Raw genomic sequence first — 25,282 nt, forward strand, 5'->3', positions numbered from 1 at the left:
AATGGACAGAGGGTTTTAGGATTCAAATGATATCTGTAACAGTAAGGTTATACGAATTGTAAGAAAGGTGGGTAGATTCTACCTGCGGCAAATCTGTGGTTACCATTCAATGACGTCCTACCCCATTGTCGGGTTCTACCACGCTGTGGCTCCTCCCCCCCCCCCCTCTTCTTCTTCTCCTCTTCTTCATCCCCCTGTTCAGGCTGAGAGGCCCTGGAGTGAATGGGCTGCTTGTGCTGCTGTCTGTGATGGAGGAGGTCCGTCTTCTTTCAGGTGTTAGTTTCTCACCAGGCACTAGCAGGGATCTGGCCCACACAGATTCTAACCAGGACAAATGTGTCTTCTAAAAGATATCTAAAATAATTGCGTACCTTTTTGTGAGAACACGTGCATCATGAAATAACAGTTGAATTGTATGCTAAAACCAGCCGTTTCCACTGGTGCCACACCGTCCATCTTCCAACGTATGACAAGGACACACACCGGGTTACGTCTCAAATGGCACCCTATTCCCTATATAGGGCACGACTTTTGACCAGGGCCCATAGGGACCTGGTCAAAAGTAGCACACTATGTAGGGAATGGGGTGCCATTTGGGACTCCGCCTGGCTCTGTACAGTGATTTCAGTCCAGAGTGTAAGCACTTTGCTCAGTGATCTGCACGGATGAATAGCTCAAGAACCACCAAGCAGCTTATCAGTTCTGTTCAGAACTTAACATTCAGTAGAGACACCAAGGATGTGTGAAACACCCGACACAGTAAATACGATTCTGGTTAAATGTCCATTGTTTGGGATGGATAATTCTATTTCTGTATTCATTCTATGAACGTTCGTTTTGAAATGATAGGATGGTGCCATTTTGAGCGGTAGCATTACAGGTAACTGCCAAAATAAAGGAAACGTCGACATGCGTGGTGCATTTCCATTCGGGATTTCCCCTGGTGTTTTACCCAGAAGGCTCAGACTTTTCTGTTTCCATCTATGCGGGCTGGCACACGTGTCTCTGGGCCATGACTCCAGCAGACCTGCTCCTACTTGGGGTCGAAGCTAGACCACTGGTACTTTTCAGCTGGTATTTACCTAAATGGCTAAATGTGAACTTTAACACCTTCTCACAAAGCAAGGGTCTTGATTCTGCTCTTCGCAAGTCCTCACTGTCAGCCCTAGCTATGGAAACAACACAGTTTCCCCAGTATAACGTAAGTGTATACGCTAGTGTAACATTGGTGTTAGTCGAAAAGTGTCTCAGTAGGGCGTTGGGCCACCATGAGCCAGAACAGCTTCAATGCACCTTGGCATAGATTCTGGAACTCTATTGGAGGGATGCGACACCATTCTTCCACAAGAAATTCAATCATTTTGGTAATTTGTTCATGGTGGTATGTACCTAGTAATGGCATAAAAGTATTTTTGATCATTCATTTGGTTAAAATGACCTTCAAAGAAGTAACACTGTTCATAATGGAGTGATTGTGTGGCTCTGATTTGTGGAGGAATCCTTGGTGAGTGACTGCACTTCTGGTGAGGATGCCTGTGGATTGGTTGGCATGTGCGTCATGTGCCCGTGTTTTGCAACGGTGACAACGAGTTTGTGAGAGAACGGAGCCTCGTCGTCGTTGACGACCCAACGGAATCACCCCCCCCCCCCCCCCCCCCCCAATGCAGCACTTTCACTCAACTCTTTCTTTCCTCTCTCGCTCCCACTTATCTTTCACCCTCACCCCCCCACTCTGCATGGCTTGCGCGGACAGCATTCACACACCCAGTTCAGACCCATACATGTTATGATTCTTAGTGTCTCGTGTACCCCCCCCCCCCCCCCCCCTTGTGACTGTTCCATGACATAGTATTGTGTTACATACAGCCCCCTCCCCAAATACACACCTCCGTGCTAGTGTCTGAAACTGTTTTTATGTCAAAAGGAGTACGTGTTTGTCCAGTTGTTTGTCCAGTTGTTTGTCCAGTTGTTTGTCCAGTTGTTTGTCCAGTTGTTTCACTATGTGTCTTTGGGCTAATGTCAATGCATTGTGATATGATGGGTAATTAGTTTAGTACTACCGTTTAATGATACTGCTTTCTTCCTGCTTCAACTCCAAAATGGCAGCCTTTTGATAAGTTAATGTAGCTACTCTGCAATGTGAGATGCAAGGCAACACGCTCTTGTTTTTTCCCCCTCATTCAACATACACTTGTTGAGTTTAGCCCTGAGACCAGAGTAGCCCCTGTCTTGTCTTGTCTGTCCCTAGTCTGTGTCAATGCCGCAGTCCTCCTCCCTCTTGTCCCAGCCTGTCTATCTGACGATAGGGCTGTTGTACGGGGGCGTCTCCACTCAGTGCGCTGACCCCCTCTTCTCCATTTCCAGCACAACCTGACCATTCTACGGCAAACTGGGGGTCTGGGCATCAGCATAGCCGGAGGAAAGGGGTCCACACCCTACAAGGGGGATGATGAGGTGAGGGCCGAGGACCGCTGTGGACACTTCCTAAATGTACAGATGGGCTGCGTCCCATATTCCCCATTTACTGCTCTACGGGGCACTGGTTCAAAAATAGTGCACTACATGGGGAACAGGGTACTATTTGGGATGCTTTCCTAATCTGCGGACCTATTGGTACTTGTGACTGTGTACTAGAGTCTGTCCGTCTCTCTGTCTGTCCCTCCAGGGCATCTTCATCTCCAGGGTGTCTGAGGACGGACCTGCAGCCCGGGCTGGGGTCAAAGTGGGAGACAAACTCCTCGAGGTAAAGTCTGTGCACGCACGATAAGATGTTGCATTCATGGTCTACATGAACAGGCCTTTTGACTGTAGAGAGAGCCATGTGAACCATGGTTTCCGCTCCCTCCCTCTCAGGTGAACGGCGTGGCCCTCCAGGGGGCGGAGCACCACACGGCGGTGGAAGCCCTGCGCAGCTCGGGCACCGCTGTCTCAATGAGCGTCATCCGGGAGCACATGGTGGAGCCGGAGAACGCCATCACCACCACGCCGCTGAGGCCCGAGGACGATTACTTCCCCCGGGAGAGACGGGCCAGCGGGCTGCCCTTCTGCATGGAGGCCAGCTCCCCAGCAGGCCCCCGACACAGGCGGTCTACCTGCCTGGTCCGCAACGACAAGGGCCTGGGCTTCAGCATCGCCGGGGGCAAGGGTTCCACGGCCTACCGCACGGGGGACTTGGTGAGAGAGACACGCGTCCTTAGTGTACAGCAGACACAGTGAGACATGCCGTACAGTTCCCATATCTAGGTTGTGTGGTGGAGGAATATTGGACGCCGTTTCATCCCTGATGAATATTTAATCCCTTCGTGGTGAAACACCGTGTGTGTGTGTGTGTGTGTGGTGTGTGGTGTCAGGTTGTCCCACTTCACAAGTCAACGGCACCCTCTAACTGCACTAGCTACAGCGTTAGAGGGAGAAGTCTAGTCCGGAGTGGTACGTTTCCTACCTGTTTAATGCCCAGTCATAGCCTTCAACCCCTCCAAGGTTTCCATCATTCTGACAGCCACTTTTCCACTCCTGACGTTTTACAGCCGTCGCCAAGGAGACCGATATGACTAGCGAGCCTTGACACCCTGATAGGTCCTGTGTAACTGGCATGTGGGTATTTTTTGCGGGGCCACCGCATTGGCCACATTCATGGCTACATGTCCTGTGCAATACTGGTCTCAAACAGACACCCGTAGCCCAGGGAGCCCACAGACAGAAACGGAGATGCTCACCGCTGGAGTCTGTAAGTCATGTGCCTTTTCTGGAATGGATCAAGATGGTCTCTGTTGAGGCGGGCTAGGAGTAGGCCTGCACTTTGTCTGCACGTGTACACGATGTTTTATCTATGCATAATCACTTCACCCCCCACCTACATGTACAGATTACCTCAACTAGCCTGTACCCCCGCACACTGACTCGGTATCGGTGCCCCCTGTATATAGCCTCGTTATTATTATTGTGTTACTTTTTATTATGACTTTAGTCTACTTGGTAAATGTTTTCTTAACCAAACAGGCCAGTTCAAGAAGAGTTAAGTGCTTGTAAGTAAGCATTTCACGGTAAAGTCTACACTTGTTGTATTCGGCGCACGTGACAAATTAAGTTTGATTTGATGGTTTGTAAAGTCCAACGAGGAGTTTGGTCGTCGTTGCAGCTTGTGGAACTCTCCTCTTCAGGCAAAGGGATTGGAGGGCTCAGGGTCACAGTGAGCGGCGACTCTGTTGTCCATGAGGTGTTCCTGGTCTGTAGCCTTAGCCACCTCTGAACTTTATTTTACTGCGGTAGGAGAGAATTATGACAATTTTTTTGTTGAGTGCGACCTCTCAATATTTTGTATATGTTTTCAGCCAAATATTGGGTTTGTTTGTGTAGTTGTTGGTAGTGGAGTGTAATAAAAAGGCATTATGGTGTTCTTGTGCTCACAACCAACCACAGAAATACTTCTGAACAAGCCCAAGCCAACTATTGCGAGCAGCATTAGACTAGTGACCGTGAATATAACTGCGCAAGGCTATATTTACTCGTTACGGGACGTCCCCTGCTGACCCTGTGGTAACCGCCGTCCCAGAATGGACTGACTGACTGGCACTGATGGAGCTAGCAGGGCATTGTTGCACCAGTCTCACCCCCCCCGGGTGACCAGGTCACACAGCTAGCAGACACGTCACTGTAGGTTAAACCAAAGGGCATCGCATTATGATCGGTCTCCTGACTCTGTCCGTGTCTTCAGGGCATCTACATCTCCCGTATCGCAGAGGGAGGGGCGGCCCACCGAGACAGCACGCTCCGCGTCGGGGACAGGGTCATCACCGTGAGTACTGCTCCACTCCTCTGTTTTTAACCCCCATGGAGCCGTCCCAAATGGAATCCTATTCCATGTGTGGTGCACTATTTCTGACCGGGGAATAGAGCCATTTGGGACCTCACCCATGCTTTTCTCGCCTCTCTCTCGCCCTCCTCCTGTCTTAAGTTAAATTCTTAGATTTTTCATGCCAATGTTTTAGTTGAACTGTTAACATACACATTTTAGTCATTTAGCAAGCACTGTATTCCAGAGTGACTTACTGCATAGTGAGTGCATTCAACTATGTTGAAATGAAGGCTGCCTGTTCTTTTTGTAACTGTGGCAGATGGTTCTGATCAGCCATAGTGAAAGACAACTCTTTCCCACTCCTATTCTTCCATTTGTTCACGTTTAGTGACGGGATCATGCAAAACTTACTGCAGCAAAGTATTCCGCATTACACTGTTATGATCCCCAAGTCTAGTCCTGTCTAAAAATGAATTGGACTAAATTGGGTTCGGTCTGTGTCAACTTCCTGCAAAAACACACCAAGCAAGCACACACACGTTGGACAAGCAAGCGCGCACACACCGGTTGCTACTTCCAAAACAAACACTACTAACACTCATCCCACTTGAGAGAATTGGGCCTCTGCTTGTCCTGTGCCGCTGCTGCCAGCCCATCTAGGCTGCGTCCCAAATAGCACCCTATTCCCTGTGGGCTCTGGTCAAAAGCAGTGAGCTATATAGGGAATAGGGAACCATTTTGGGACGCGGCGGCTGGACTAACATGACCTTAGCGGATGTGTATGTGATTGAGAGCTGAAGCCAAGGTTCCTGCTGCATGCTGCTTCACTGTGCGCCGCTCTTTCCTTTGGCGTCGTAGTGGTGTTCTCATTCTGTAGCACGGTCTTGCCAGAGTTGCATGTACCCTCATGCCCTTATCTATGACCATGGTCCATTGGCTGCAAAGATGGGGCCTTGATATGATTTTGTACAGGCTCCTCCAGCTTATTTATTTATTTATTTATTTATTTTCCTGAACCAATCTGGACTCATTCAATCTCAACATTTGTTATCCTCAGTCACGTTTGTGTGCGGTGTGGTACGGTGGCCCCGTCTCCTGTGGCTACTCCTGTCTCGTTCTCTGAATCATAACCATTTCTCTTTCTCTCTCCCAAATCCTCTTCTCCCTCCTCCTATTTGAGGGGGGATCATAGAATGGCTCCATGAATGATTCTGTTCCTACCTACTCTCTGCTTCTCTCTTACGCTTTCTTTCTTTCTCTCCCCCCTCTCTCTTTCCCGTGCTCTCGCCACCTCTCTCTCTGCATGGCCACTAATGCACAATGCGTCTCCTTGCCTGTTGGGTGTGAGGGTGGGGGTGCGGGCGGACACTCTGGGACGGCTGACGTGGTAACCGCATGTATTACCATAGCAGCAGCCACAGTAAGCATATCAGCCAATGGTAAGAGCCGATACTGTATGGTCAGTGCTGGCTTCTGTTTGTCACTTGGACCAATCAGCTCCTTTTTCTTCAATCACTCAGGACTTCGTTTATGTGAGTTTACAGACTGCAACCCATCCTCAAATTCCCCCTGCAAAGTAATAGGGTAGTTGACCATTTCTGCAGCTTAAGACCAGGTCTAGGAGCAGTACTGAGATGGAGCTGGATCACTCGGCCTGGCCCTGTAGAGAAGTATTAACGATTCTCCTTGCCGTTGCTGACTCAATCAGCCCATTTGCCAGTCATCATAGGATGTTGCCCTCTGTTTTTTCAGTGAGCAATAAGTCAGACATAAGTCTTAAATATAGTATATTGCGGTGACAGGACTTTTAGGACTACTTTTTAGACTTTTAGAGATTGGAATATTGGAGAAAGGGTTTCTCCTACTGTAGCTCCCAGGAGAAGCTCCTCTCTGCTAGCTTGGCCTCCGCTCCTCCCTCTCTCTCCTCTCTCCGGCTGCCTCCCTTCTTCTGTATGGGTGTTGGCTCCTGGTGTCTTCAGTTATCTCTCACACACACACAGTCACACACACACACAGTCACACATGCACTCAAACACTCAGGCTTGCTTTGGTACGGTACATCTCAATGTACTATATTGAGCGATGATTGAGCGTTATTTTACAGTGATGATACGCAGCTTTATGGCAACGTGATGTTCGTCTAATCAGTAATGATATGAGTCTGAACACATAGCTGTCCGCCCTCACCGAGCCTCCAGTCCTGAGTGTCAAACACTGTGGTTGGTCAGTCAGCCTACTGATTCCCGCCCTCGTTGGTTGTGCCGTTGGATTCAGATCAATGGTGTAGACATGACAGAGGCCAGGCATGACCAGGCAGTAGCGCTGCTTACCGGCACCTCCCCCACCATCGCCCTCCTGGTGGAGCGCGACCAGGCCGAGCCGGGCGCCGCAGGGGGCTCCCCGGGCCTGTCCCGCGCCCGCGCCCACTCCCCCCCGCCCCCAGAGCCCTCCGACTCGCCCGATCAGGAGGAGGGCAACGACGACTCGCCCCACGGGACCCACATGAGCCGGCCGCTGCAGGACGAGTACCCCATCGAGGTGAGACTGAGGGAGAGAGGGAAGATGGTACAGCGTGGTGAGGGTGGTGGATAGTTACCATGAAGGACCTTCACATTTAGTCTAGTTTTAATGCCTTCTCATTTGGCCTTTTATCTCAACTGCTCTCCAGCTCCAGAGACGATGGCGCACGGTACGAAGACTTAGTCCTAACCTAGGTTAAATACTGTATGCTAGGATGTTGTAGTGGGGCCCAATGAAATGCTGTATTATTCACTGAGTGAATAATGCCAACAACTTGAGTCTGTTCCATTGACTAAGAGCTTAGGCCTGTGTCTAGTCTCATTTACAAGTAGATATGATAGTTCCATAGATGGTTTGTGGTCTTGTCAAGTAGGGGACTCTGGGTAAGGTGTTGAGTTGAAATGTGTATTTGGTATTAGTCTGTTGGAACACTGTCTGTGGTGTTTTGCTCCAGATACTGTATTTCTGGTGCCCCTGTCCCATTCAAAGTCCCTAAAATAAAACTTTAGACAACACTGTTTACGTTAGTCGCTTCACTTCCTCTCCTGACAGGAAGTGATGTTGGTGAAGGCGGGCGGCCCTCTGGGACTGAGCATCGTGGGAGGCAGCGACCATGCCAGTCATCCGTTTGGCATCAGCGAGCCTGGTGTCTTCATCTCAAAGGTGGCTCGCTGGCTCTCTCTCTTCTCTCATATATATTTTCCCTGCTCCTGTGTTTCCTGGTTTGTGTATCTCACCCTCTGTCTGCTTGTGCTAGGTGATCCTGCATGGCTTGGCGTGTCAGAGTGGGCTGCGGGTCGGGGACAGGATACTGGAGGTGAACACCATCGACCTGCGCCACGCCACCCACCAGGAGGCTGTTAAAGCCCTGCTCTCCAACAAACAGGAGATCCGCATGCTGGTGCGCAGGGACCCCTCACCGCCCGGGATGCAGGTGACGTCTCTTCAACACATGTACACGGAAATAAGCTTACACACACACACACACACACCTTCTGTCCCCTTCACACACACAGTCCCATATCCTGATCTATGTGTCCCTATACAGGAGATAGTGATCCAGAAGCAGACTGGAGAGAAGCTGGGCATCAGCATACGTGGCGGTGCCAAAGGCCATGCTGGCAACCCTTTCGACGCCACCGATGAGGGCATCTTCATATCCAAGGTACCTTTTAGGCATTACATCTTGTCTTTCTCACCGGGTCAACCACTACCCCAGTGTAGATGGGTTTTCCCATTAGTGGTATTGCCTTACCCCCCCCCCCCCTCCTGCATTGCCCGCTGTAGGTGAGCTCCAGCGGTGCAGCGGCCAGAGACGGCCGTCTGCTGGTGGGCATGCGGATCCTGGAGGTGAGCAACCACAGCCTGCTGGGCATGACCCACACGGAGGCCGTGCGCGTGCTCCGCGCCGTGGGAGACACCCTGTTCATGCTGGTGTGTGACGGCTTCGACCCAGGCAACGCTGCCGCCATAGAGGTAAGGGAAACGGACATCCATTCTGGGTTGTTAATGACCCTCAGTTGCAGAGTCAGATTCAAAATGGACGCTGTGATCATTGTGCGTCTTCACAGGCGTCGCCGGGCATCATTGCCAACCCGTTTGCGGCGGGCATCGTGCGTAAGAACAGCATGGAGAGCATCTCCTCTATAGACCGAGACCTGAGTCCTGAGGAGATGGACATCCTACAGAAGGTGAGAATAATATGACGCAGAAATCCAGTGTGACGGTCTGCACTCAGGCTATAATGGATGGTGGCCGGTGCGCAAACCGTGACGAGATAAAACCAAGGAGGCCGAGATGCAAAAATATACTACATTTAATCCATGCTCCAAAGAATAACGAGAGGTGCTAGTGCAAAGTGATTAACAAAATAAGGCGCATATGTTTCCTCAAACGCATAACGGAATGGATGCCTGTTAATATGAAATATTTTGACCTAAAATCTATTTCCTAGGAGGTGGAGATGGCGAGAGAGACGTCCCAGTGGGAGAGAGAAGAGGTGGTGAGTGAGACTACGTAGCCAAGTCCTCCCTCGCATGCTTTTGCTGCTACTGTGGCAAATAAACAGAGCACTTTTCTAATGTGTGTGGATTCTATCCTTTCTCTCCTTTTATCTTCTTTCTTACCCCCCCCCCCCCCACTCCCTTTCTCCTACCCCCACAATGTGTCTGGGTCGTCCATACACCATCTCCACTCATCCCACCTCCACTTCATTTCTCCGTGTTTGTCTTTTTTTGCCTATCTCACTTTCCATCCCACCTTCACTCATTACACCCTCATTCTCTATGATTACACGGTGTGTGTGTGTGTGTGTGTGGCTGGGTGTCGTCCTCCTCTCCACCTCCCCCTTTTCTCGATGAAGGAGCGCATGCGCTTGGAGCGTGAGGAGGCCACTCGCCTGCTAGAAGAGGAGACCGAGGTGAGACTGAAATTCCCTGGGCCTCCGAGTCCTCAGCTCAACCAACCACCTCCCTACCAAAGAGGGGACATCTCCAGTCCGGAAGAATTTACTATAATATTTGGATTGGAATGTTCTGGAAACTTGTGCTTCAATACATATTTATGTAATGACGAAGGAGCTTTGGTCAGTTACTGAGTGACACATGAGAGTAGTATGACAGGAAGTGTTCCCCCCAGTAGGTCTGACACTCAACCTTCTGTTCCCTCAGAACCTGGGCACTGGACCTCTGAATCTGGACTACCGGACGCTGGCCGCACTGCCCACCACCTCTCTGCAGAAGGTCAACAGGGTAAGTTGAAGTTAACAATTTAAGGATGTTACTTGACAGGTAACGCAAACCCCATTTTGATGATTACAGTGAAACGATGAGGTAACTCTTATATCCCCTGTGATTCCTGACTAAGGCTGTGAAATGCCTGGGTTGAAATGCCTGGACTTGTTTGCTGACTACCTTGGAAATGGCCCCATTGCGACCAGAATAGACCTCCCTGTGGAATCTGCCCTGTTTATCTTCCCGGGAAACTCTGTGACCAGAGGCCAAGCAGGTGCCTCTGGAGGTCAGGGGGAGAATGTTGAAACTGCCCCCCCCACCCCCGCCCCCATGTTCACAACTTTGACTCCTGCGTTTCTCGCCAACGTCTTAGGGGTATGCCAGGCCCGAAGACTCGACAGCGTCTACAATGCAACCTAACCGTTCCGTTGAATTCTGTGATCTGATGAAGAACAGGATCCATTTGTATTGTTAATTGGAGACGATTACTGTTGCACTGCAGGTTGTTGATGGTGCGTCCACCTTGGCATAAAGACATCGCCTAAAGAAGCCCGAGACGAATGGAAGAGCGAGTACACAAAGGAAAACTAAAGGCTGCACAGGAATGTACATCATCTGCCGTGATGAAGGGAAATTATGCAGCCAAAATGGTTGGTAGCTGGTACAGTAAAAAGCACTGGACTCTCTGGGTTGATTTGGGGGAGGGGGACAGCTGCCCCCAACACCACCCAGGCTCTGCTCGGGGTTATTTTAAACCTGGCTGAGATTGGAGTCGGAGGAGTGCGGGCAAAAGAGGGAGGGAGAGTGTCCCAATGTGGGTTCTCGGTCATTCAGTCAGTGTCCCTGGAAGAGTTTAGTCTGAGTGGAGCTACTGCACCCCTGGTCCCTCCAACCAACAGCCCACAGTGAGTATAGGGACAGTGCCAGACAGACTGCGGGTCGACTGTGCTCTACTTTCTGTGTCTTTCTCTCTTTGTCATCCTATCTTTCTAATTTCTTGTGCGTTTCCTTCCTTCGTCTATTCGAGTACATTGAGATGCTCTCTGGACCGTCTTTGTGTCAGTTCTGTATTCCAGCTCCATGTGTGAACGGCAGCCATTTTGCTAACGATGTGAAGTACTAAGGATTTATGAGCTGACAAGGTGCTGACTTTGGCCGTCTCAGGCCTGCCACTGTTTTAGGGTCTGCATAGATAAATGAATAGGCAAGGCTATAGTTTGTGACAAAATTGCTCTTTTTTTTTCTCCCTTGCTTAGTTTGTAGTAGGGATGGTTATTGTATTTCGAGGTATTTGGGTTAGATATTTATTTTCTCTTTATGCCACAATGGTTAGACTCCTATAAGCTCTTGTACTAAGCCGTGGGGCTTTCTGCGAACGCTAAACCTATATATATCTCTCCTGCAGCTGTTCTTGCATTATGGCTATGCATTACAGTTGGAATGAGGACCACTGGGTTCAATAGCCAAAAGATTATTAGTGCTTCTTGGCATTAAAAGTATGCGGTAAGCAGGATTGTCTCGTAATTAACCTTACTTGGCTCCAGCCTTACCCAGGGTGGCTGGGTAACGTTAGTTGGCATGTTGGTCGTCTCTCTCGGCCCCCCCCCAGGCCAGCTGTCTTCTACTGTCTTCCGAGCCTGTGCCAAACTGGTACTTGTTCACATTCCACCCCAGCGGGTGACCCCACTGACCTCCAGTACTATAGGCGACATTTTTACCGGCATGTCCGCCAAGACGACGCTACAATGTGTCACAATTCAAGACTGCATGAATTCTTAGTGACGCCATTTGGATAGTCGCGACATGTCAAGGCCGTTGTCGTGGAATGCACGGGACAATGTAGTTCTGAAGTAACTAAGCCTCGTCCGACTTTAAGCCATGGCATATTTTGCACATTACATTTTGAGTTGATCGAAACTTGGTTGCCTGTGGAACACACTCTGTGGCGCCATGTTCTGGTTAAAGAAGATTTGTTTTATCCAAGGACCTTATCCACACTTGTGTGCGGTATTGTATCTAGTCACGCGTGAAGGCCGGCATCGTGGTCTGCTTCTGTAATGAACCTCTGTTTTCCCGTATGTGGAGTGTATTGAGGCCTGATTCCTAATGTAAGAAGTGAACTGGAGCCTAGGTGTCTTCTGTCCAACTGTACTGATGGCGTTTGGTTTATTGAAGGCGGTGACAGGGAAGGCTGCTCCAGTGTTAATGTGAGCGTAACTAGAAGCATAGATAACCCCTCTGGTATAACGGGAATCAAGAACCTCATCTCCTTCTCTCCAGATGAAATGAACTGTCACATTGGCTGTGCTCCTCCCTTATACACTGAACGCCCTTCTGCATTAGAGATGTTTTGTGCACGACCTGGACGGTAGGTATTTGAGGTGTGTGTGTGTGTGTGTGTGTAGGGCGGAAATTTTTTCCAGATATTCCGTTTGGAAAATTTCCGGAATCAGAAGGGAATAAGCAGGAAATCCGTGAATCCGGGAGTTCCAGAATACCTGGGGACTTTTGGCAAAGTTACCGAACGTTTGCAGCTGTATTTTGGACGCTGACTAGGCTATGGATGTGTCGTAAGGCTTGTTTTCTGAGCGTGGTGATAGCACGATGTGCTGGTCACACATGGGTTTTGTGTTTGATGGCTCTGATATCTGGCCTACCAGAGTGTCAAGTGGGTCAAACTCTGAGATTAGCTGCATGTCTATTTTAGCATTTTACACAACACTGCTCCTCATATCTGTTATCCCATCTGTCTCCACCTCCTTTTCCTCCAGTCTTTCTCTCATTTCTTAACACGTGGAGATCAGTCTCCATCTCTTGTTATCTAGCTTGGACTTTACCTTCTCCTCTGTATTTCCACCTTCTCTGTATTTCCACCATCTCTGTATTTCCCTCTCGTCTTTATATATCAGTCTTTCTCTCTTCCTCAGTTCTCTCTATCCCTCCCCCTTTCTGTGTTTTATCTGCGTCCCTCTGTTCTGATATCTGTTTTCCTATGCCTTTATCCCTCTCTCTCTCTCTCTCTCTCTCTCTCTCTCTCTCTCTCTCTCCCTCTCCCTGGCTCCTCCTCAGTTCGCTCCCTCTGTCTGTGTGACTGCCTTCATGGAGGCCCCCCTGCAGACCCAATGTTCTGCCCCCTTAGAGCCCCTGGGCTTTGGCCTGGGGCAGCCCTCCACCTCCCTCTACCACGTGGACCCCCATGCTCTGCCTCAGTCCTGTCCCACTATGATCACAGAGGCCGAGCCCCTCTACATGTCCCAGCACTCTCCCAGTCCCGCTATCACCACCTCCAATCAAGAAGCAGCTAGACAAGAAGCCCCGCCTACCGGTGAAGACGAAGAGGAGATTCTGGTGGACTCCCAGCCAATTAACTTCAGCGAGAACCCCTTCCTGGTGGCCAATCGCAAGGGAAAGGGCCGCCCCCCCTCGGAGCGTATCCTATCAGGGCCTCCCATGGGCTACGGGAGCGGCGGCAAGTTGCAGCCCTGGTTGTTCAGCAAGGCAAGCGGCCGGCCTGCCTGCGTGTGTGGGTTCTAGCCAGCATGGTGTGTGGCACAGTGAGTGGGATGGTGTAGGAGTAGCACTTCCCTTTGTCTCTGCGCACCAATAGAAATGTTTCAGCTAAGAGTTTATATGAGAGAGAGATGTGTTTTTGAGTTTTCCATTGTAACTTAACCATTAGGGTAATAAACTGATCTGACTTATTTTCGTGGCGTTTCTCCCTGTAGTCAAGGATACACGCTTGCTATTGTATGACCTCATTGCTAATCACCAACGCTGCCAGCCAAGATGACTTGAATGACCAAGATGTGTAAAGTCACCTGTTTTGATGGATGTCTCCTTCACTAACCCTTTGAAAATAACCATGAGCAATTGAGCATGTGACTGTTGGAATTGAGATGGAGAAATGTCCTGCTATGAATGAGTGTGGGAGGGCACGGCGCAGCAGGGACTCTGCAGTGGAACGTTCCCGCTAGAAGTCCTGGACTGGTAGGAATGTCCACTCAACAGCTGTGAGGAGGAACTCGAGCCTCAATCCTAAACATCTCAAGTATGACTTTGAAAGGAACGGTAACCATGGTACAGTCGAGACACATGCTAAAGAGCATGGTGCCCAGCGGTAGCTTCTCGTTGACTGATATGAGAAGGTGTATGTGCTCAAGGACTGTTACATGTCTGCTAGTATTTGGTGCACCAATAGGGTTGAAAAATGCTGGTAGCTTTCCCAGAAGTCCCACTGTTGTCCAGAAATCCTGGCCTTAAGTGTTCCACAATAAGCAGGAAATCAGTTTTTATTTTTAACTTTACCAATAACAATAACCAGCTTACTGCACTGAGAGTAAAATAGGTGAAAGTTGGAACAGCTGCTAAATCTGTCAGTGTCTCTGTGTGTTGTCTAGGCACCCTCCACTGAGCCCCCCAGGACTGACAGTCCCATTAGAGATGCCCCCTACTCACCTAGCACACAACCGGTAAGTCCACCCCACCCCCCAACAAATCCTCTCATTGACGCCTCTGCTTTCATAGCACCTATTTATGTTATCTTTTTCCATAAGTCACTTCAGAGAACAGGGTAGATAGCATTGAGGTGCCCTACCTGCTGGTTCACCCTCTTCCTCCTTCCCTCCCTAGCCCAGTGCTCATTCCTCCACCAGCTCCCTGTGTGCAGGCAGGGAGACCCGCTTCGTAAGTGGTCTGCTCTGGCCTGGCTGTGTTTCGCTCAGCTTCCATAGACGACTATCAGTAGAGTGTGATCCTTTGCCGTTGTGTCAGCTGTTTTTAATGAGCTGGACTACAGCAGAGCTATACTACAAGTGTGACTGCTGAGCTTGCCATAGCCCCTTATTACTGATGCTTTCTCTGCTTCGTGGAGTATTCGACTCTGGTTGAAACCCCAAATGGTGCCTGCCCTATTGCCTTTTTATAGTGCACTGCTTTTTTTTACCAGGGCCCATAGGGAATAGGGTGCAGTTTGGGATGCGCCCTCCGTTTTTTGGAGACTCAGATTCTCTCCCTGTTTAGGGCCCTACCCGACACCTGTGCCTTTTTTAATTCTAGCTTGGCTCGAATTTGTAAGGAACCCTGAGCTTTGCAGTGAAAACGATGTTGAAATATATGTTTTGAGCAACTGCAGGTTATTCCGTTTCAGAACAGATGTGTTCCAGAATTCAGAGCTAGCGTTAAATTTGCCTGGTCAGGGTAGTAGTGGCGAAAGCGTTTCCATTCTGCGTGTATGTTTGTGTGAGAACCATGTTTTTCGCCTGCACAGACCATGCCTGCATCTTGAAAGCGCCAGGGTGAAATATCCTCTAGGTGAAGATCGAGGATCAGCTTCCCCTTCCCCAATCCTAACCTGAACCATTAGTGGAGAAAATGCCAAACTGACCCACGATCAGCATCTAGGGGCAACTAGGGGTGTGTGACTTGTCATGTAAGCCATCGTGTCAGCTCCATGCATTCTGCTGTTTTTTCTTTCAGGCAAGCATTCATTTACCCCCCACTGCACTGCCTGCCAAGAATAACTCGCCATTGAGTCCCTATGAGGTATTGACCTTCAATCTAGTCATGTATGGGAGGCAAGATCTGTGCTCTCATTGTCTTTTCATTGACAGTAAGCATTCCTAGTCCTTTCTCACTGAGACTATATTGAAGTGGTTAACATCTTTGTCGTGGTTTTCCCTTCCAGACGAGGCCGGGTTCCATCCAGCCACTCTCCCGTGGTGGCGGGCGGCCAAGCACCTCGCCAGGCACTCCGGACGGGCACAGCAGAGACGGGCACAGCAGTCCCAACCCCTTCCAGCATGGCCCTTCCCCCATCAACTCCCAGACCTCTGTAAGACCCCTCACCACCACGTAGGGTGAGGGTGAGACCCCCCACCCCTGTTCTGCCGTCTCAAAAACCGGTGCCTCACTGACTCACAGCAGTGTCACGAATGCTAATCGACAAAAAAATGTAAAAACAGGATTTCATACCATTTCGGAAGCTACTTACCAAAGAGTTTGAACTGGGTCCCTGTCCCTGCATTCATTCGCACACAGGGACTCACAGTAATAGCGCTGTTGTTGAAGACCAGCTCTGTGAAAGTGGACCTGCATTCTCAGCTTAACTCGCTGTGACTGTAGCCAGAGCCAACCAATTGCACACAGGGGAGTTCTGGAATGTTTGTTTCATTCCATCTGGTGATTGGGCTAACCCCACGGCATCAGCCCTCTATGGGTTGTACCTCAACCATCTCCCAGTTTCCTGTATATGAGGTTATTATCGCCGCCGAGTTGTGCACATTACCTGAGTGCCATAGCTTCAACAAGGCAGGCACATCCTCATCCGCCAAGCCCTGTCTGTGTGTCTCTCGAAACATCCCCCTCATGTCATGGTCTGTCTCCCACCTACCTGTTCTCCCACTTTCTTCTCCAGCTTGGCTGTTTTATCTCATAGTCCCTCCCCTTGTCTTGGTCTGTCTCCTCCTCCTCCTTCCCTATGGCTCCTCCCACTTCATGGACCTCCCTCTCTTGCCCCCCCTCCCCCCCCAGCTGCAGCCTCGTGCCCCCTCCCCTGACACGATCGATGAGTTCTCCCTGAACCCCAAGCAGGCATACAAGGCGTTTGCCGCCGTGCCTCACTCGCTGGCCATGCTGGAGCCGCCGCTGCAGGTAGGCAGGTTGCCCCGCCCATGCACTGGGTCCCAACAAGCATGCTGTGGTGGTCGTCTTCACCGTTTGGTTGTTCCCCCCCCCCCCCACTAAAGCAGGTCCCCCACCCCCGTTTGGGCCTGTAACTGTGGTCCGTACTGTGTTGAAATGCAGTCGTTTGTGGTCATTAGTTTTGTACTGTACACAGCGGCAGCTCTGTCGTCCCGGTGCTGCTGTTCACAATTCACCCTCTGAAAACAATCGTTCCGTCATCAGCTGCCTGTGGCTCCTGTGCTGAGAAGTCCCATCCATTTTAAATCCCATCTCAACCATCCCTCATCACCTTGCCTGCTTTGCATCCATGGAAATAGAATCTATGATTCTATTTCTACGTTTGTGCCTCTTCGCTGTGTGACGACTGGGCCGTTCCAATGGCTGCTTCCCTCTTACACACTTCTCTTCTGCGTCCACCAACAGGACCTGTATGGCCAGAGGAACAACATCCACTCCAACCTGCCTTCTCCTTCTCCAGAGGTGAGCCTTTGTACCAAATCACAATACATGTTGTAGGTACAGCGTTAATGACCATCAGTGTGTTTTTGTGTTGTCTGTGTGATGTCGAATGAGTTCGAATGGCAACACAGACCGGAATGTGTTCCAGGAAGTGCAGATAAAAACCTGTATTAAAGTGACGTTGGCAGTTAGTCATATCCCGTTGGGCTGACACTCCGGTCACGTGACGACCTTCTGTGGCTCTTTCAGCCTGAGCTGAACAACGAGGTGTTTGAGGATGAGGTAGAAGGGGACGGAGGACTGGGTGGAGGTCTGGCAGCCCCCGTCTCTCCCCGACCCTCCCTCTCCTCTGACCGTCGGGACTATATGAGTCTGGCAGCAGTGCCACGCCTCTCCAGAGCCTCAATGGACATGGTCGTAAAGGTAACCCCCCCCCCCCCCCGCCGTGGGTACCCGTAATCGGGCTCAGATCAAGCTGCGGTCCCCTTCGCTTTGGTGGTGATGGCAGTGTCTATATCACTGTTACTTACATAGAGATGGGGTGCCGGTGCTACATTTAGTGTCAGAGTTAGGATCCTGTCAATCAATCATCCTTCTCAGAATGAATCGTAGCTAGTGGTGTCGGGTTGTGATTCAACTGCCTAATTTCTTTTCCCCACCTACTGCTTGACAAACAATGAATACTGTGCTGAATATACTGTAAAAACTTCCTCTTCAAAACGGATCATTCTCACTTCAAAATGGTGAAATGTTGGTTTGTCTCAAATCTGCATGTTTGGAAATAATTGCTGTGGGATCTTGCATGTGTTCACGTTCTGCACGTCAAATCCTAAATGATGTCGTCTTTGGTCCCCGTGGCCATTCCAGAGGGCGGTGTGGGTCATGTTTGATTGTTGCTCTGCCTCCATCCTAACCCTCCTATCCCGACGGTCCCCTCCCCCACAGACTCCGTCTCCCGGGGGCAGAGACAGCCCAGAGCAGCGCTCCTTCAGGGACAGACAGAAGTACTTTGAGATCGACATGAAGCAGCAGACGCCCGACAGCAAGCCCAAAGGCCGCGTGTCCCTGGTGGGAGCAGATGACCTGAAGAAGATGAGGGAGGAGGAAGGTTTGTCAGCCAGCCAAATAATACCCTTCACCCACTTCTAGGGGCGGCAGGTAGCCTAGTGGTTAGAGCGTTGGGCCAGTAACCGAAAGGTTACAAGATTGAATCCCCGAGCTGACAAGGTAAAAATCTGTCGTTCTGCCCCTGAACAAGGCAGTTAACCCATTGTTCCTAGGCCGCCATTGTAAATAACAATTTGTTCTTAACTGACTTGCCTAGTTAAATGGAGAAGAAAAAAATGTGACGTTTTCATATTTCCAGCAAGTTTCCAGAAATCCTGTTCGGAGGATACTTAATCAGTTGCTTTTTCCTTCATGATTCCTGGAATATTCCAACCAGGATTTCTGGAAAACCTGGGAATTTGGGGAAAGTTGCTGTAATGCCTCAACTCATTTTAGTCAGATGAACCAGTGTTTCCCCAACACCAGTCTTCCAGTACCCCCAACAGCACACATTTATGTTGCCCCTGATAAATCCACCTGTTTCAACTCAAGGGCGAGATGATAAGTTGAATCAGGTGTGCTTGTTCAGGGCTACAACAAACAATGCGTACTGTTGGGGGTACTGGAAGACTGGCGTTGGGGGAAACACGGAGGTTTTAATGAATCTCATCCTCATGGAACTCATTCTGCACCACCACCAAACCAGAGAGGAGATTCGAGCAGCGGGCGCGGGAGTACCTGATGGATGACGATGATGAGGAGGAGGACGACCTGGTGAAGCAGATGGGAGTGTTGAAGGCCACGGGCAAGGTGTTGCTGGACGGGGTGGAGTACAAGGTGGAGCCCGTGGCCACGCCCCCCAGGCACTATAACACGCCCCCCAGCTACAGCGCCACGCCCCCTAGCTACTGTGGCAGCTCAGGGTACAGCCTATTCTCTTGTTCGGAAATTAACTTTAAATTAAGATGAATTGATTGCTCATTATAATTATCAGATGTGTATGTTTGGCGTAATGGAAGATTATTTTGTGGAGTTTTTTTATTTTAAATTCAGCGTATTAATCTTCCCTTTATTTATGGTTGTGCCGATAGGCCCTCGTCAGTGGATGGTAAAGGAGACTCCCAGAGGAATTCCTTAGAGGAGAGCTTCAGGTTGGATCAGCAGCGGCCCAACTCCATGACTGGGTAAAGACAACCAAACACTTCCTGGATTTTAAGCCATACCTGTGCATGTGTTGATTATCAGCATCATAGTCTCTGCAGTGGGACGCATCTCCCAAACTTGTTATGACACTACCGAGTCTCCTGAAGTGTGTAGTGTGAGCAGTGTGTTTTGACATTGTGTGTTCCTCCCCCTCCTCCAGTCTGATCCCAGTGTACCCTGGAGAGTCGGGGGCTCCCATCCGGACGGCCAAGGCAGAGCGGAGGCAACAGGAGCGGCTGAGGATGCAGAGTCCAGAGCTGGCCCCGGCCGGAGACAAGGACCTGTCCCCCGCCGAGAAACGGGCTCTGGAGGCCGAGAAGAGGGCCATGTGGAGGGCAGCAAGGTCACACACACACACACACGTCACACACACTCACAAAATGACATTTTGAATATGTGTGAACAAAAAAGGACATAGACTATATTGATTTAAGTACTGAGCCAAGTAGAAAACAGCAGGGGCCAATATTCCTGTTTTCCTTCCCAAGCTCTTTTTCTGTGTTTCCTTCTCATCTTTTCCTCATGGAATTGTCAGAGATTCTATCTACTTCTGATCTCCTCCCTCTCACTGTTTTCATCTCTGCTAGACTGGTCTCATTGGTTTTCCCCTGACACACTCTCTCCTATTCGTTTCAATGTTTTACCTCCCATCTCTGCTTTTTTTCCTCTCTCTGTGTCCCCTATCCGCCCGTCCCTCTGTGCGTATTCCTGTCCTCCTCCCCTTCTCCCTGTCCCCCCCCCCCCTCCTCGTTGCGGGAGCAGGCCCTATGGCCTAGAGGAGGATGTTAGGCAGTATGAGCAGGACCTGGCTAAGAGGCTCTACCAGTCGCGAGTGAGGGCGTCTCAGGGCACCGTGCCGCCCCCTCAGCCCCAAAACGCTGCCGCTTCCTCCGCTGCCTCCCAGCTCAGGTCTGCTCACCTCACCCACTGGCCCAGGCCCACACACCAATGTGGGGGTTGTGCTGCTGTGGGGTGTCATGGTTTGGGGGGGGGGGGGGAGTTTTAGGGGTCCAAGCAAGTGTACTCAACACGACTGTGCCTCTTAACTGTGCTTTTGACGTCACCGCTTCTGCACGTCCTGGCTGGCTGCGTCCATTTGCTCAGTCGCTAGCTTTGTCTCTTACTTTGTTACATTCTACGTCTTAATCTCTCTCTCTCTCTTTCCCTCGCTCGTCTCTTGGTTTTAATCCATCTTTCGTCGTACTAACAGTGTGGCTACAGCAGTCTGTGAGCTGGGGGCCTGTCTAGGTAGTCCTTCTCCTGGATGCTGTCTGTCATGCTAGTCTTGATACTGTAGTCTTATTAACGAGCATTTCTGGGTTGAGTGAGCCACAGCAGGCCAGGACAAGGAGCACCCAACAGCTGCTGTTGTCTGGTTGTCCTCCCCACTCCATTAGAGCACTGTGCCTTAGTGTCCTCTCACTCTCTGGCTCTCACTTCTCTCTCTTCTCCATCACTTCTCTCTCCCCTCTTCTCATTCACTCTCTCACTTTCTCTCCTGTCCATCTCCGGCTCTGTCACTTCTCTCTCTTCTCCATCACTTCTCTCTCCCCTCTTCTCATTCACTCTCTCACTTTCTCTCCTGTCCATCTCCGGCTCTGTCACTTCTCTCTCTTCTCCATCACTTCTCTCTCCCCTCTTCTCATTCACTCTCTCACTTTCTCTCCTGTCCATCTCTGGCTCTGTCACTTCTCTCTCTTCTCCATCACTTCTCTCTCCCCTCTTCTCATTCACTCTCTCACTTTCTCTCCTGTCCATCTCCGGCTCTGTCACTTCTCTCTCTTCTCCATCACTTCTCTCTCCCCTCTTCTCATTCACTCTCTCACTTTCTCTCCTGTCCATCTCCGGCTCTGTCACTTCTCTCTCTTCTCCATCACTTCTCTCTCCCCTCTTCTCATTCACTCTCTCACTTTCTCTCCTGTCCATCTCCGGCTCTGTCACTTCTCTCTCTTCTCCATCACTTCTCTCTCCCCTCTTCTCATTCATTCTCTCACTTTCTCTCCTGTCCATCTCTGGCTCTCACTTCTCTCTCTTCTCCATCACTTCTCTCTCCCCTCTTCTCATTCATTCTCTCACTTTCTCTCCTGTCCATCTCTGGCTCTGTCACTTCTCTCTCTTCTCCATCACTTCTCGCTCCCCTCTTCTCATTCACTCTCTCACTTTCTCTCCCTCTCCTGTCCATCTCTCTATCTGATGGTGTCCTCTCCAACAGGATGAAGTCTCTGGAGCAGGATGCTCTGAAGGCTCAGATGGTCATCGCTAAGTCTCGGGAGGGAAAGAAGCGTGGCACACTGGACCAGCTGGCCGAGTCACCCTCGCCCGCCCCCACGCCATCCCCCACCCCTCTGGAAGGTACGTTGGTGGCTGGCTCATGTCATGTCACACAGCTCAGCCCCTGCATTAATTCACTCTCACGCAATGCCTGTATCCCAAATGGCACCCTACTTTTGACCCGAGTCTTATGGTGCGCTATATAGGGAATAGGGTGCCGTTTGGGACACTCTCTCACTCAATACCGCGCCTCAGTCATGGACTGGATTCAGACTAATAGTGTCCTAACCCACCTCGTTTTTCTGTCTTGTACAGATTTCAGTCCCAGAGGAGTGACGTCACCAGGCAGACTGGTAAGGATCGAGTTATCTCCTGCTTTGTGTTTTCATAGAGATGTCTCTACTGACCTATTTCAATCTAGGGTCTTGTTGCTTGGACAACCAGAGGTCATTTTAACTGAGAATAACAATGTGACTGTCTAACTTTTGCCTTCCTTATCTTTTAAGTAGCTGTTCCAGTGAGAGATGTTCCACCATCGAAAGTGTGTTTATTTGTAGACAGAGAAGTTATTGTTAATGGGTTTTTCTCTACCATTATACACAATCATCACTACAGCCAATCAAATGCCAGGATCATCACCACAGCCAATCACATCCCTCTCCCTCCATAAGCCACACTGGACTGTAGTATGAGTCATCCATCCACCACCTGCTGCTCCTCTCTCTCCTTCACTTTCCCTCTCCCTCTTCCCTTTTACCCATCCCTGTCCCTCCTTCACTCTCTCCCTCTTTCCTGACCTCTTCCTCATTCCTTTCTGCTGTCCTTCTAGTCCCTGTCGGAAAAGAAGTTTGACTACCGACAGTTTGCTGCCATTCCTTCTTCCAAACCCGTATACGACATCCAGGTATTGCCTGCATGCTGAGCTCCCAGGCCCCAGCCCTCCCCTTGGCTTTCCCTGCTGCCTCTGCCCCCCTTTTCTCCCCTCTAGTCCTCTAGTAATCAGACCTTACAGGGCCGGTGGTGCCACTGCTTCTACAGCGGCCGCCATTTTGGCTCTCCACCTGATTAGATTTTTTTTCCCCCTGCTCCACTGCTCCATTTTGGGGCATGTGGCTTGCTAGTTGCTACCTCTGATTTAGTTGAATAGATCTTGGAAAAATCATGCTAATACACTAATACACCAGTAAGCTACTGACCACGTAATGAAATCAGGCCCTGGCTTTCCTATCAGGATGACCTCTCACCTCCACTTAAAGCTTTCCCTCATCCCTGTTCTCCCACTCACCATCCAACACTCACCAACCAATCCTTTTACCTTTATTTTCAACCCAACTAACCAACCAGCTTTCACCCAGCAACATCAACACTCACCAACCAGTGATTTTAGCCCCGCTATACAGCCACCAATCAGAAACTGCCCAGATACTGCATCTCTCCCTCCTCCTCTCCCTCTCTCCATGGCTGAGGCTGAGCCCCGTCTCTCCTGGTTCCTAATTACGTCTCCCAGTACCAGGCAGACCTAACGACACAGCATCCTCCATTTGGGATCTTCTATCATGCTCTTGACTCCTGGTGCATACAATTTTCCTGTCTATCACTTAACCTAACCAGCATATTGGCGATGGGAACTTCCTGGGCTAAACAGAATAAGGTCTCCCTAAGCTTGGATCTCAGCCTGCATGGGGAGGAGTCTACAGGGGAAGCAGGGGGTTCCATTGGGGCCAGGGAGACTTGTCTCAGTTGTTGTGGTGGGATCTGGTCCAGTATTTTGTAGTTGTCTGTACTGCCATCAGTCTTTATTTCCTGAGTTGGGGGGGGGGGTGTTGGAATGTTATTTTGTACAGTATCTGTGGAATAAATGTTTTCTCAGTCAGTCTTCCACACTGAAAGACCACCAAATATTCCTCCACTGCTCCTGTTGTAATTTGGCCTTAGCGTTCTATATTTAACATGCTGTTCTGAACTAATGAAAATCTAATGAAACGTGTCACCCGCTTCGTAAACAACAGGTGTAGACTAACAGTTAAACGCTTCCTTACGGATCCTTTTCCAACCATGCAGAGATTAATAGAAATAATTACAGGAGGAATAAATACAGTGAATAACTAGTTAAAATAACATGGCTATATACTCCAATAGTTCCACCATTTAATCATTTGATGTTCTTGAAGCCAGCTTTCCTAGTCTTGATGTGCCTCGTGACCTAAATCCTGTAGAACTGAAGAGGCCAATAGGCTGCACTGATACTGATATGCTGCCCACTAACTCAGGGGGACACTGGAATGTGCAGGACTTCTCTGGAATACGGTTACTGAGCTGCTATTTGGTGGGCTTTAACAATGTGTGTTGACCTTGGTGTACGTGTGCACCCTGTATGGTTGGGTTCTGATTCTCCACCCTTGTCCCAAAGAGTGCACCTTCACATTCCCTGTGATGGATTTAAAGGTTAAATCAGGGAGTGTGGAAGTGCTGAAGTGTTGAGACTCGGGACGCATGTATGAGTGTTGAATTCACACGAAGATGGGCTACTGTGTGTGCTTAGTCCAGATACCTGTGTAGTGGGCTGGGCTGTGACTCTCTCTGCTGCGTTGGTGACTGTGGTTCTGCTCAGTGTCTTGTAATGGTTCCTTGCCTGTGAACAGCTGCTCTCTGTGCAGTACCTGGGTGATGGAACAACCCCCGGAACTGATGGACTAACACAACCGTACCTTTTTTTAACTTCCTGATTCCTAACATCAGCCTGACCAGACTGCGGTGGCTGTGGGCAGGTGGAACTTACCTACCTTCTCCCCCCTCCCTTGCTGCCAAAGTGACTGCCTGGGTCAAGACCTACCCACTGCCAGTCCCCTAACCCAACTTGGTGAAGGTGTTCCTGGGTTTAAAGGTGGCCACGTTCCCTGGTCTTCATCCACTCACACTCTCTGTGTCCTTCTCTTGCAGTCCCCTGACACGGTGGACGACTTTCAGTTCATTGACGACGGCTCCAGCAACCCCGGTGAGTGTGAGTTGGTCAGGGTGTCTGTTGGTAAATAGGGTACTTTAAGTAGGATTAAGCCCAAGGGCTGCAAAATTCCGTTAACTTTCCCTAAATGGCCACGTTTACCAGAAATCCTGGTTGGAGGATTCCCAGATTTCCTGCTTATTCCCTCCTGATTCCTGAAATAGTCCCAACCGGGATCTGGAAAAACCTGGCAATTTTAGGGAAATGACCAGAATGTTGCAGCCCTAGCCCATATAATGTACAATATGTTATCCTGATCACTTTTATCCCTTTGATTCAGGTGACTTCCAGGGATAAGCAACTCCTATTGGTAGGATTCACACACTGCGTGTTTCAGTATGTGTGTGTGTGTGTGTGTGTGAGCACTTTGGCCTGAGTTTGTGTGAACTGCTGTGCGTTGTGTTGTGTAGTAGGACCATTCTCTCTCTCTCTCGCTCATGGAATGGGGAATGGGTTTTGTCCTGATATCGATGTAGCCTTTTGTAACAGTGCCTGTCGTTGTGGAGGCTACAACCATATCAGGGCATGGGATGTTTTCCAACGTTGGGAGGGGGTTTGCTTTACCATTGACGG

General features: G+C 49.9%; 1 protein-coding gene across 20 annotated transcripts in view; it reads left to right on the top strand.

Moving 5' to 3' along the window:
• Positions 1–25,282, top strand: part of LOC106590179 (protein scribble homolog) — a 104,521-nt gene that overhangs the window by 76,392 nt on the left and 2,847 nt on the right. For 2 of the 20 annotated variants that reach the window (XM_082970680.1, XM_082970683.1), the window contains 30 exons: positions 2,365–2,454; positions 2,666–2,743; positions 2,854–3,174; positions 4,715–4,795; positions 7,070–7,333; positions 7,868–7,978; positions 8,073–8,249; positions 8,364–8,480; positions 8,603–8,791; positions 8,887–9,006; positions 9,270–9,317; positions 9,678–9,734; positions 9,985–10,065; positions 13,117–13,545; positions 14,445–14,516; positions 14,677–14,730; positions 15,523–15,588; positions 15,731–15,877; positions 16,576–16,695; positions 17,152–17,208; positions 17,437–17,610; positions 18,133–18,295; positions 18,941–19,157; positions 19,326–19,418; positions 19,598–19,780; positions 20,200–20,346; positions 21,650–21,789; positions 22,024–22,061; positions 22,538–22,612; positions 24,649–24,703. In XM_082970680.1, coding sequence (XP_082826806.1) covers positions 2,365–2,454; positions 2,666–2,743; positions 2,854–3,174; positions 4,715–4,795; positions 7,070–7,333; positions 7,868–7,978; positions 8,073–8,249; positions 8,364–8,480; positions 8,603–8,791; positions 8,887–9,006; positions 9,270–9,317; positions 9,678–9,734; positions 9,985–10,065; positions 13,117–13,545; positions 14,445–14,516; positions 14,677–14,730; positions 15,523–15,588; positions 15,731–15,877; positions 16,576–16,695; positions 17,152–17,208; positions 17,437–17,610; positions 18,133–18,295; positions 18,941–19,157; positions 19,326–19,418; positions 19,598–19,780; positions 20,200–20,346; positions 21,650–21,789; positions 22,024–22,061; positions 22,538–22,612; positions 24,649–24,703 — 3,964 coding nt within the window. Of the gene's footprint in view, positions 1–2,364; positions 2,455–2,665; positions 2,744–2,853; positions 3,175–4,714; positions 4,796–7,069; positions 7,334–7,867; positions 7,979–8,072; positions 8,250–8,363; positions 8,481–8,602; positions 8,792–8,886; positions 9,007–9,269; positions 9,318–9,677; positions 9,735–9,984; positions 10,066–13,116; positions 13,546–14,444; positions 14,517–14,676; positions 14,731–15,522; positions 15,589–15,730; positions 15,878–16,575; positions 16,696–17,151; positions 17,209–17,436; positions 17,611–18,132; positions 18,296–18,940; positions 19,158–19,325; positions 19,419–19,597; positions 19,781–20,199; positions 20,347–21,649; positions 21,790–22,023; positions 22,062–22,537; positions 22,613–24,648; positions 24,704–24,989; positions 25,020–25,282 lie in introns of all 20 variants that reach the window. The other 18 variants (XM_082970685.1, XM_082970688.1, XM_082970684.1 and 15 more) reach the window with 18 other exon arrangements.

The sequence above is a fragment of the Salmo salar genome, chromosome 29, assembly GCF_965601325.2.
Source record: "Salmo salar chromosome 29, fSalSal1, whole genome shotgun sequence".
NCBI classification, from domain to species: domain Eukaryota; kingdom Metazoa; phylum Chordata; class Actinopteri; order Salmoniformes; family Salmonidae; genus Salmo; species Salmo salar.